This window comes from Triticum aestivum, chromosome 3B (genome assembly GCF_018294505.1).
Source record: "Triticum aestivum cultivar Chinese Spring chromosome 3B, IWGSC CS RefSeq v2.1, whole genome shotgun sequence".
Taxonomy (NCBI): Eukaryota; Viridiplantae; Streptophyta; class Magnoliopsida; order Poales; family Poaceae; genus Triticum; species Triticum aestivum.
The window spans coordinates 265,242,888-265,256,140 of record NC_057801.1 but is presented as its reverse complement, the minus strand read 5'-3'; the positions used below and the strand labels follow the sequence as shown (position 1 = coordinate 265,256,140).

At 40.4% G+C, this 13,253-nt stretch overlaps 1 protein-coding gene across 2 annotated transcripts; it reads left to right on the top strand.

Annotated features, from left to right (window-relative positions):
* The first annotated feature begins 2,820 nt into the window (after positions 1 to 2,820).
* On the top strand, positions 2,821 to 6,215 carry LOC123069650 (cell number regulator 5). 2 transcript variants are annotated; one of them, XM_044492563.1, is made up of 5 exons: positions 2,821 to 2,947; positions 3,124 to 3,215; positions 3,860 to 4,036; positions 5,381 to 5,607; positions 5,804 to 6,215. In XM_044492563.1, the coding sequence occupies exons 3-5, from the start codon at positions 3,862 to 3,864 to the stop codon at positions 5,954 to 5,956; spliced, it is 555 nt and encodes a 184-aa protein (XP_044348498.1). In that variant the 5' UTR covers positions 2,821 to 2,947; positions 3,124 to 3,215; positions 3,860 to 3,861; the 3' UTR covers positions 5,957 to 6,215. The 2 variants fall into 2 exon arrangements, with proteins under 2 accessions (XP_044348498.1, XP_044348499.1); XM_044492564.1 differs by having other exon boundaries at positions 2,852 to 3,215.
* The last annotated feature ends 7,038 nt before the right edge of the window (positions 6,216 to 13,253 follow it).

Below are 13,253 nucleotides of genomic sequence, written 5' to 3'. Positions count from 1 at the left end.
ATGTCAATTAGATTAATAAATGAATTATTAATAATAGGGCAATTAGTCTGCTAATTGGGTCTTGCTATTGCAAACGGTTGCTGAAAAAATACCGTGGGCGATGACCTCAGGCAACGCACACAATTTCTAGGAATAAACCGTGTTGGATCAATGAACAATCACACATGACTTTCTCTTGAAAACTATTTGCGTTAGGCCACCTTGCACAAACGTTTACCATATAAAAACTGTGTGTGATGGACAACCTTTGCCACACAGTTTCTTCTATGGACCGTGTGTGATACATTCAATAACGCAAACGATTTGACGGGAAAATTTGTGTGTGATGTACCTGTGAACGGAAACATTTTTCTTGGAGCGACTGTGTGGGATGTACATACGAATGAAAACGTTTAGCAGGGACTGACTGTGTGGGATGTACTTGCGACCGGAAACAATTTCACGTATAATTGTATTTTTTGCTCTACTGTATGTATTTCCGTATTTGAGCGCTCGCCGGTCGCACACGACCTCATTTTGCCGAGCGTGTGTACCAAAAGGTCATATCCCCGACGGTTTCTGCGTCGTGTGGGAAGGACCCCCCTATCGCCCACACTCACTTGGCGACGGTTCCAAATGCAGTTGCAGAAAGGGGTTAAAAACCGTTTGTTTAGCACCAACGCGTACTAGTGTCATGTGATTATGGATCATATGATACTTGCAACTTTCATCTAATTAGTGAAGTAAACTAAAATACCGTTCACAGGACATGAAGAACGAGCAACAAAATAATTGGAAACATGCATATTGATGTGTGTAGTCCAATAAGTGTTGTTGCAAGTAGTGGATTTATCTAGCTTCAAGGATGACTCAAGTAGATATTTATTTACGAGACATAAATATGGATCCTTTGAAATGTTTGAAAAGGTTTTTCAGAACGAAGTAGATCTTATAGTCACAAAAAAAATCTACAATAAAAATTTTTAGTTATAAATTTAGCAAATGTCTCATGAGCTATGAAAAGAGTTTTATAGCTTGCACTTTCTAGAACATAACTAGGAGTAGAATGTTTTGAATAGATGTGATCAAGCTATATATGACATGGTGAGATCAAAGATGACATTGATTATTTCGCCAGCATACTTTTATTGTGATGCTTTAGAGAATGTGGCTTTTACACTAAAGAGAGCACCATAAAGTCTGTTGAAATAACATCTTATAAGATAAGTGTTACTTTGTAGGTTATCCCAAATGGTTGGGCATTCCTCTATCACTACACAGAGGTAAAGTGTTCTGCCATAGAGTGCGGAAATTGTGAAGAAAATGTTTTCTGTAAAAGAGTGAGTGGGAGGACAGTGCAACTCGACGAGATTACATAATCTTCATGATCAGGTCAAAGAAAAGAAATGCTAGAAGTGGTTCTTAAATTTCTTACCACGACTGATACATAAGCCTCTACATGAGATATAGAGACTTCGGTCGAACGTGCAGCTGAACTATATAGGTTGGAAAAATTCGTGCAGATCTTCAAGGTGCGCAGATGAATATTGTTAAACAAACAATGAACCTATCATACACGACGAAGCGTTGATGTGCCCTGACTCCAAAAATTGGCTATATGCCAAAGTAGTCTGAGATAGTATCCATATACACCATTCAAGTTTAGAACTTGACAGACTTAAAGTCTAAACTATAATAATGGATCTATAGACTCACAAAGATAAAAGTGTTTCATAAAGCTTGACTTGTTACAAATAATTTATGACAAGATCAAGGAGTTGACCATTCAAGTTTAGAATTTGATAGACTTAGAGTCTAAAGTATAATAATGGATCTATAGACTCATAAAGATAAAAGTGTTTTATAAAGCTTGACTTGTTACAAATAGTTTATGACAATATCAAGGAGTTGATTATGATGAGATTGTCTCATCACAGAAATACTTAGAGTCAGTTCGGGTTAAACTAGCAATTACTAGATATTTATATTACGAACTACAATAGATGGATGTCAAATTATTCCCATGAGATGGAAATAGAACCAAGGTCGTATACTTTATACGGTCCAAAGGTAATATTGTCAATCCAGAGGATGCTAGTAAGTATGCAAACTTCAAGAGATCTTATAATAATTAAAGCAAACATAGTGAAGTTGAAATCTTCGTTCTGATAAAATGGTCAAATAATTTGATTTCATCAAGGAGAGCAAAGATGCTTGTATTTTCAAGAAAGTAATTGGGAGCATGATAATATTTCTAAACATTATGTGCATGACACAATGTCGATGGGAAATTATATAATTCTTTTGACATGGATTAAGACTTTATTAAAACTTGTTTTTCAGTAAAATACTTAGGTAATATAGTCCTTGTATTAGACATAATAATCTATGAAGATAGTAGTGTCTAATCGGGCTTAGCCAAAATACATATTGATAAAGTATTAAAACAGTTTAGTATGAAAAACGCTAAGAAGTGTTTCTTGTCAGAGTCACTTGAAAGTAGTTCTTAGCAAGAATCGGTATTTTGAAATACCGATTAGTGAAATACATGATTTCAATCACACTCGTGTTAATTCATTGGTATGTAAATAATCAGATATGTCTGGTACTCCAAATTAGTTGTGAGTAAAATTATCAGAATGGTCAAAATGTTGACCATAGGACAATAGTAAAAATGTCGCTAAGTATTAACGACATGTTTCTTGCATACAAAGAAGATGAAGAGATTGTTGTATGAGTTAGGTCAATAGAGGCTCGTTGTGACGAGGGAAAAAACTTTGGGCGAGCACCGACAGTTCCGCCGCGAATCTCAAAGCGCCGCGGCGGCTTCTCCAGGTGAGCTCCCTTGTTATCACCGTTCCGTTCGCCCGTGTTACGTGTTCTCCGGCTCTTCCCCGAGCTAAGCTCGACCTCCCCCTCCCGTCCATTCCTAGCACGCACCGGAAATCTCCTCCGGCCCGCAGCGCATGTACGACGCCGGCAATACAGCCACCGGCTCCCCTCCCCTTCCCTCTTATCTGCCGCCCGAATATCCTCGGTGCCATCGGACGCGCTTTTCTTTTGTTGCCTTTACCCAAATCTCACCTTGTTCCTGGATTGGATTTCTGCTTGCTTTCCTGATCAATTGAAATCTGTAATCCGCAGCTGGGGCATTCAGCGGAAAGAGCGCTCCTGGACTGGGGAGGCGAGGTCGCGGATAAGCACCAATTTGGGCGTCGGCGCTTCAGGATATATTGGTGAGCAGTTTGGCATTCTTTTTTTTTACTTGTTAATTTTATATATCTCACGTCATCCCTGATAGGATTATTTACCATTGTTATAAGAGTTCCGTGGGGGTGTAACGGTAAGAAAGAATCCCTTGTTACCGTTGTGGTTTCTCGATTTGTGGATAGCTTATTAGATCCATAATTCCGTTTCTATCTTGAGTTCATGAGCCTGACACCGAATTGGAAAGCTTGAAATTCATATCGATGTATTTCTCGTGACACCCGAAAGTATGGTGTGAAGATGGTGGTTCCGTGATGCAAAATCTATCTCTTCCCACAAACACCTGGGAATGTTGTCTTGCTTGTTTTTGCCAACTGCTACTGTTCTCGATTATATATTTCTTGTGAGTTATCGGAATTATGACATGCCATCAATTCAAGAGTTAACTGGTAAACATGCATTTACTCTTTTCAAAAGCATGCTGAATTCTTCTGTTGGTCTTTAATATGTGACCTTCACCATTATAATTATCAAACACACCAGAAGTTTACCATCCGAAATGTCATCACTAAAGCTCGGTCTCTGCACCGTGTTAAGCGGCACTGTTGAATGTTTTATGTTTTCTTAGTGAAGCTGTGCTTTTATTTTACCAGAACTGCTTTTTGTGTTACAGAGATGGCTGGAAAAGGACGCTATGTTCCGCCGCAGTATGTTCCGTTATATGGTCTAGACACTGAGGAGGATAGTGTTCCTGAGGTGGAGGAGAACATTGCCACGCGCCAAAGATTAAGCCGGGATCCTACACAATGGTCTTCAGGCATTTGTGCTTGTTTTGATGATCCACAGAGCTGTATGCTACTTTCTGACCTGTGACTCCTTGATTTACAGAAGGAAAGATAAAAGGTGCTATTTGGTTGCATGATAGGTTGAAAAGTAAATCTTCAAACTGTACCAAGTAGCCTATTTAATATCTTCATTTTTCTGTTAATAGGTTTATCGCGCTGTGGTGGTTAGTTTGATGTTCCCTTAGTTTTAGTACATAGTGCATAAGGAAGTAGGAACAAGTGCATTATATAGAGAGAAATTGTTCATAGTTATGACTTATGAGAGAAACTTCTTGCCTTTATTTGTGAATTTCAGTAGTTGGTGGTGCTCTGAGTTATATGTAGTTCTTGTACCCGCAAAAAATAATAATATGTAGTTATTGTAGAGACGGGGAGTACCTCTATATTTCTTGGCTATTGCCACTGGGGTAATCTGGTCGAATGCTTAGCTAAACCTCTAGGATATAAATAACCATGAACTAATTGATATTCAAGTTCAAACAAGATGAGAGTAATGTGTTAATGTTCCAATACATCTTTTTAGATGAAGATAACATCTTTATCTGTGGTAGTAAAATATAAATATAAGAGTAGCAAAATCAACTGTCTTGTTCAGCGTTCTAAGTGCTAAAATTACCCCTGACATCTCACTGGAGCCAAACTTGTATAATGATGAGACAAACTGAGATCCTTAAGACAAACAGAGAATCTGTGATAATGTGCCAATTTATCGAGAATTTATCAATAGCTTTCTGCTGCCTTCTCTTATATGGACTTTGGTTACTGCCAGAGGATTGGAAACAAAATCAGAACCACTTCTCGTGGTTACAAATGCAGTTAGCTACCATTTGCTTGTTGGTATGGAGCTGAATTGGAGGGAAATATGAATTTAAATTTCAATAAAAATGTAAGATCAGATCGATGTTATTCGTAACCTGTTTCAGTAGCACAGGTTAATATTTAATCTTATCCTGTTTGTTGCTCTTTCTCTGGCCTTTCTGGATGTCGTCTGGTATCACAGTAACAAGGTGCTTAGTATACGACTGACTTCTCATGGCTTATGTAGTAAAACAATATCAAAACTTCATTTGTTGGTACTATTTCAAGGGCATGTTTAAGGAGAATGTTTAAGACACATTAAGCCTGCAGTGCTGGTCCTACGTCCATTAACCACCTCTTAATTCTGCTTCCTAATAGTTTAATTTTGTGTGGACTATTGTAGCATTGCTTGGATTGACAAAGTCATGATAAGCTTAGAAATAGTATGAATCCAGTTTTGGAGTGTTATCGGGACATGCATAAAAATACCCTTTAATCGCAGGAAAGGAAAACTGTTCTTATGCCCTGGATTGTTCTGATCATATTTGTAGGTTGTATTGGTGCGACTTGCCCCTGCTTTCTCTTTGGAAAAAATGCACAGTTCTTGGGATCTGGAACTCTCGCTGGATCATGCACCACACATTGCATGCTTTGGGGCCTTCTGACAAGTTTCTGCTGTCTGTGTACTGGGGGGCTTGTATTAGCAGTTCCAGGGTCTGCTGTTGCTTGTTATGCTTGTGGATACCGCCAAGCACTAAGAACGAAGTACAACCTTCCGGTGCGTAGTTTGAACTTGTGCCAGGCTGTCGTTATCCTCTATTGTTCTTTTTTGCTCCTTGCCTGCTGACATGTTATTAATCCTTTGGCTCGTCATACGCAATTGCCTTATCTTGCATTCATGTTGTGATTTGTTTCAGGCTATATGTTCCTTCCCTTGACCAAAGTTGTTTATCACAAATGTTCTTACTTTGCAGGAAGCACCATGCGGTGATTTGACGACACACTTATTCTGCCATCTGTGTGCGATATGCCAAGAGTACAGGGAGATCCGCGAGAGAACAGACACTGGCACCTCTTCAGCTCCTGATGTTACCCCACCTCCGGTGCAGACAATGGATGACCTTTGATTGAGTAGATGACGCAAACATATCCTGACTCGCAAATTTTTGGTTGGCTTGGCATGCCCTTGCCTGCAAGGGCTTGTGTTATCGCGCACTGCTCCCACAACTACGATGTCAGACTGTATACAGCTGGTGTAAAGATAACCTTGTAAACTAATGGACAGCGCGAAAAGGTGTAACCTGTTGTTGCACGATTGTAGCTTGTAACATTTTTTTCTTCATATATGTAGAATTGAAATGAAAACAAAATAAGTGTTCTCCTGCACATGGAGCTTCCACTTTGGGTGCCTATACACCCGGATGGACAGTTTTTTTTTGAGAGTATGCCAATAGCATACCGTATTTTTATAGAAGGCAAAAGCTTATGTACAAGAGCCCTCACGAGATGCGAACAAGTTGTAGGGAGAACCCACACAATGCCTACGCCCTAGCAACTACGGCTACTCTCTCGCGAAAGGATCTAAAGCACCAACTCCGCCTAGAGCGGCCTTCCTCCAATCATCTATCTCATCTAGGATCTCTGTCTTCCAATCATCTATCTCATCTAGGATCTCTGTCTTAAGTTGTGCAGCCGATCTTTGCCTTGAAACATTGTTGAACACTCGTGCATTGCGTTGCTTCCATAGGGCCCATGCAATTAGAATCGTGATGGAGTCGAATCCTCTTCCCAGCTTGCCTTTGAAGTGCATCCTCTGGTCTAGCCACCATTGCAAGAAAGTAACATCTGTGGATGAGATTTGAGGTTGAGTCTCCATTTGTTGAAGCATGAGTGCCACACCTCTCGTGCATAACCACAATACGCAAGGATGTGGTCGGGATTGCCCTCATCTTGCAGGCACGTATAGCAGGCCGAAGGTGCATCTTGGAGACCATGCCGAGCTCGACGGTCGGAAGTCCAAAGGCGATGTTGGCTAGCAAGCCACATGAAGATTTTGCATTTGAGTGGCGCCCAACTTCGCCAAATGCAACCGGCAGTGGGGGATCTAGCTTGTCCCATGCAAAGCCACTTGTACGTGGCGCTTGCATTGTATCTTCCCGGGGATCTGTGACCCGGATGAATAGTAAAAATCCGAAATACTCCCTCCGTTTCTTTTTAGTCTGCATATAAGATTTGGTCAAAGTCAAACTTTGTCAACTTTGACTAAGTTTATAGAAAAAAAATCAAGATTCATAATATGAAATCAATATTGTTAGATGCATCATGAAATTAACTTTCATACCATATAACTTTAGTATTGTAGATGTTGATATTTTTAACAAAGTTGGTCAAACTTTACAAAGTTTGACTTTGACCAAATCCTATATGCAGACTAAAAAGAAACGGAGGGAGTATTGTTTACAACACACATGTATGAATGTTCTACTTTCTGCAAAATTTCGGGAAGAAATAACATTTGATGTGCTTGGGACAATAAAATAATCACAATCGTACTCTAAAATGGTCATTTTTAAAGCATTTTAAGCTGCATGTTTAGTGTTTTTACCCAAAGAGTCACGAATGATATCTTGATGAAAATTTAGATGTAGGGAAAGAACTCAAGGATGTTTGCCACAAGAAAATACCTGGAATTGTTTGATTATTTGTTGTTGTTTTTCTATATTCACTGTTCACCTTGGGAGCATAATGCTACTTTTGATGTTGTCTTCCGTAGTGTTTTCCCCTCTTATGTGAAGTAGATGATCCGTTGCGGCAATTAGCATCGTGTTATGCTATAACCACTATGGTCTTGCAAGCTAAGAGAACTATATGAAACTTAAAAGGCAATTCAAGTGAACTTGTTCGATGGGTATTCACATTTGCATCGCCCATGCTTGTCTCTATAAACACGGGCATATCGACCTATGCATATCATGCACACGGATGCGCACATGCTCTCTCTTTCTATCTCTATGTGAAAACCATTACTCGCCCGTTAGCCTGAAAGTTAAGTGACCTATTTGAAACATAGAACAGAAGTTAATTAAACAATTTGAAGAGACCAACTACAACCATCGGCACAAAGGCATTTGTTCTGAGTGGTCAAGTGATCTTACCGGCGACAGAAGCCCATCTTTTACCTTCACCCGTCAAAACAACCCAACGGCTGGGTCCATAGAAAGGCCAGCCCCCCCCACAAAGTGCCAATTGGCGCGGAGACCAACTCCAACTGCAGCCCATAGGTACATAAAGGCTGAGCTCACCCCCATGTCACCTGACTCTAGCCGGATGGTGTGTCCTGCGATGTCTGCCTGACCTTTCAACTCTTGGAAATATGCCCCACAGGAAATAATATTGTATTATTTATTCCCATGTTTATAATTAAGAGTTTATATTTTATGCTATAACCACTATGATCCTGGAATGTGCGATTCAGCGGAAAACTCATATGCACATGTGGAATGATAAACGGTTAAACCTGATTTCTAGTCTCGCCTCTAAGACTAGCTCAAGTGTTGTTTGTGATCATGTTTTCCGGATCTTAGGGTATCATTAAGTGTAATGATAGTCCTAAAACAACTTTGAGAATATGACGTTGAAAGAAAGATCATATTTAATTGACCCAAACTTGTTTGTTACACCTTCAGATACAATCATTACAAGTCAATCGTTATAACACATAGAGTTAGTGTATGCTTTAGTTCCTTAGACCATGAGAGTATCATAGTCATTTCTTAAAGTATGATGAACTTTAGGGTTGCTCAAACATCATCTATAACACGGTAATCATAACGACAACTTACAGGTTCATCAGAAAGTTTGATGAGGGACAAGATGGCTCAAGAGTGTGATTTGCTCCTTCGACGATGGAGAGATATTTTTAGGGCCCTCTTGGTGTGACGAGATCCATCATCCTCTGGCTAGAGACAGGTGACTAGGTCACAAGGATGCTGAAAAGAAGAACCAAATCAGTAACGAGGAGACCTGTATAGTGAACATGAGAATGACTCAAGTGGATACCGATATATATCACCTCAGGTTTCGTAAAGTATCGTGAAGCAAAGGGAGTAACACATGATAACCAGAGGTTAATTCAAATGCCATTTGTGTATTCATAGGGATCAAATATGGATGTCCATGGTTCCTCTATTGGTTATTGAACGAAAGGGGTTCTGTTCATGTCTATGTTTTACTGAACCTACAGGGTCACGAGCTTAAGGGAATCACGATCCGATGAGTGTTAGTGAAGAAAGAGTTATGAGAAAATATTTATGAAATAGTTTCATTAATATTAGAAATAGTTTCGTGAGGAACCAGAAGCGTTTCGGAGTTACCGAAAGAGTTTCAGGGTTTACCGAGTAATACTGGTAATTGATATACAGGTAGAAATAAAAGGCTCTAATAATGATTAGGAGGATTTTATAATTAATTAAATATCAACGGGCCAAATTAGTAAGAAAAAGGTAAAGTGGTGGAGAGTTATTGGGCCTTAGGGCCCAATAACACTCGGGGCGCCCCCTAGCTAAGCTAGCGGAAAACCCGCTCCCCTTGGCCGGCCAAGGGCGGGGGGGGGGGGGGGGATTCCTTTCCCCTTGTGGCGCCCTCCCTCTCCTCCAACCTATATATACTAGAGATTTTGGCCCTTGGTAGACACAAGTTTTGGAGCCTCCTCGAGTTCTCTAGTTCTAGTTCTAGTTGACCCAATTAGAGCTATATCTAATCATCTCCAGTCCTCATAATTAGAAGCCTAGTGTGGTTCTAATCTTCTCCCTCTAATTCTCCAGCATCATTTATCTCTGGATGACGAAGCGCCGCTGGATCATGAAGACCGTACACTTGCAAACTATAGAGAGGTCGTGCTTTTGCTCTTCTGTTAGGGATCATTTGTGAATGATCTGAGGTAGTTCAAGTATGATCTACACATAGTCTTGTTCCGCTGCAACTCGAAGTTGGTAACGGTTTGATCTAAACCGTTAATGCATCTTCATAGTGTTCCTGGTTTGATCGTGGGATGATTTTTTCTACTACATTTCCCAACAGTGGTATCATAAGCTATGAGTAGATGCAAGTTTTCATCTAGATCACATGTGGATGTGAGTTTTCGATAATCTTGTTTTGCTTCCCCCAAGTGTTGCTTCAGTTCGGTGGCAAGATGTAGCTTTGTATAAAGTTCTGACAGTCGATCGACCCTGACTATCGATGATCTTCTAATAATTCTTTGGGCTTCATTATAGTCAAGAATAGTGAACTATCGCAAACACGAGAGGGCAACAAATATGTTTGATCTTCACGGGGGTCACACGTATTGACAAAGTTTAGTGTGGGGCTAGAGATTTTTAATTAAGTCTCTTCCCTCACACACCCCGCAAAGTTAATCTAGCAACAAGAACTATCGCCTTGATGGTGCACGTAGGTAGCTAGAGTTCCCAGAAACCCTAGAAGCCACATAATTAAAATTTTGCAAACCGATTAGAGGGCGTCTAACTTGGGTTTTCAGGATGCATATGTGGTATAGCTTTCGTCATGATAATGAGTTTATGTATGAGATGGTTATATGATGTAACATTAATTGACCTACGCATCATAGTACGATATGATGGCTGGAGCCAAGGGATTGTCATTTTAATGACATGTGTGTCAACATCATCTTTTATTTTATTGACGGGAGTGATGGACTTTCTACGGAGGGCATCGACGCAAGGAGAGTTCACCAGGCGCAAGAGACCAAGGTGGTTGCCACGACAGCATAAAGGACGTGGATGTCGCCTAGGAGGGGGGGGGGTGAATAGGCGCTTTAAAAATAATTGCAGTTTAGGCTTGAACAAATACGAAATAAAACTAGCATTTAATTTGTCAAGCACAAAACCTAGATATACTAGGCTCAACTATGTGCACCAACAACTTATGCGAAGCAAGATAAACAACTATGTGATAGGAAGATATATAACATGAATCACTATGGCTATCATGAAGTAAGTGCATAAGTAAAGGGCTCGGGTAAGATATAACTGACGCCCATGGAGACAACGATGTATCCTGAAGTTCACACCCTTGCAAATTCTAATCTTCGTTAGAGCGGCGTGGAGGCACAATGCTCCCCAAAATGCCACTAGGACTACCGTATTCTCTCACGTCCTCGCACAATACAAGATGCTCGTGATTCCGCTAAGGGACCCTTGAGGGTGGTCACCGAACCCGTATAAATGGCGACCCTTGGGGGCAGTCACCGAACACATACAAAAGGAAACCCTTGGGACCGATACGTCTCTAATGTATCTATAATTTTTGATTGTTTCATGCTATTATATTATCAATCTTGGATACTTTATATGCTTTAATACACAATTTTATATCATTTTTGGAAACTAACTTATTAACCTAGTGCCTAGTGCTAGTTGCTGCTTTTTGCTTGTTTTTGGTTTTCTAGAAAATCTGTACCAAACGGAGTCCAAACGCTACGAAATTTTTGATGATATCTTTCTGCACAAAAGAGACCCTAGAAGATTCAGGAGGAGACGAGCCGACAAACGAGGAGACAGCAAGACAACAAGGCACACCCTGTTACCTTGTCCGCCCCACGTGGCTCTGCCTGACCTAATTTCGTGTCTATAAATTCTCAAAATATTGGGAAAACCACAGAGAGCCACCTGAAACAATTTTTACGCCGCCGCAAGTGTCTGTTCTTCCGCGATCCCATCTGGAAGCCTGATAACCCACACATATAGGGGATTGCAACAGTTTTCGAGGGTAGAGTATTCAACCCAAATTTATAGATTCGACACAAGGGGAGCCAAAGAACATTTGTAAGTATTAGCAGCTGAGTTGTCAATTCAACCACACCTGGAGATTAATTATCTGCAGCAAGGTGATCAGTAGAAAAGTAGTATGATAGTTTTGATAATAGTAGCAGCAATAGTAACGGTAACAGTGATAGCAATAGTTTTGTAGAAGTGACAATAGTAACGATAGAAGTAGTAAGTTAGCGAGAACAATATAAGAGAAATTCATAGGCATTGGATCAATGATTTGTTGGATGATATTCATCATGTGATAGTCATAACCTAGGGCGTTACGGCACTAGCTCCAGTTCATAAATATAATGTAGGCATGTATTCCGTAAATAGTCATATGTGCTTATGGAAAGAACTTGCATGACATCTTTTGTCCTACCCTCCCGTGGCAGCGGGGTCCTATTTTAAACTAAGGGATATTAAGGCCTCCTTTTAATATAGAACCAGAACAAAGCATTAACAAATGGTGAATACATGAACTCCTCAAACTATGATCATCACCGGGAGTGGTCCTGACTATTGTCACTCCGGGGTTGCCGGATCATAGCACATAGTAGGTGACTATAACGTGCAAGATCGGATCTAGAACATAGATATAATGGTGATAACATAAACGGTTCAGATCTGAAATCATGGCACCCGGGCCCAAAGTGACAAGCATTAAGCATGGCAAAGTCATAGCAACATCAATCTCAGAACATAGTGGATACTAGGGATCAAGCCCTAACAAAACCAACTAGATTACATGATGAATCTCACCCAACTCCTCACCGACCAATGAGCCTACGAAGGAATTACTCACTCCCGGTGGAGAGCTTCATGGAATTGGCGATGGAGAAGGGTTGGTGATGACGAAGATCGGAGATTCCCCTCTCCGGAGCCCCAAACGAACTATAGATCTGGCCTCCCGACAAAGAACAGGAGATGGCGGTGGGTCTGTCTCATGGAATGTGATAATTCTTCCTCCTTGATTCTTCCTCCTGGAAGTACGTGATTTTATTGCGTCGGTTTCAGGGTCTGCAGGGCCACCAGATGGGGACAACACACCTGGACGCGCTTGGAGGGGGTAGCGCACCCTGGTTGGTTGTTCCCACCCAGGTGCCCCCCTCTGGTGGTTCTTGGCTCCAGAAATTCTCTTTTATTGTAAAAAAAATCCTTGCAAAGTTTCGTTTCATTCCAAGAACTTTTATTTCTGCACAAAAAAGAACACCATGGTAGTTCTGCTGAATACAACGTCAGTCCGGGTTAGTTTCATTCAAATCATGCAAATTAGAGTCCAAAACAAGAGGAAAAGCGTTAGGAAAAGTAGATACGACGGAGACATATCAACTCCCCCAAGGTTAAACCTTTGCTTGTCCTCAAGCAATTCAGTTGATAAACTGAAAGTGAAAAAGAAAAACTTTTACGAACTCTTTTGCTCTTGTTTGCATAAATAAGCTTAAACAACACCCAGGTTTTCAACCAATATTATAACTAACCATGCCGACAATAACTCTTAAAAATTATATTAACTCATATCAATGACATAATCAGCTAGAGAGCAATAATAAGATATCTCAAATAGCAACACGTTATCAAAACAACCATGATATAA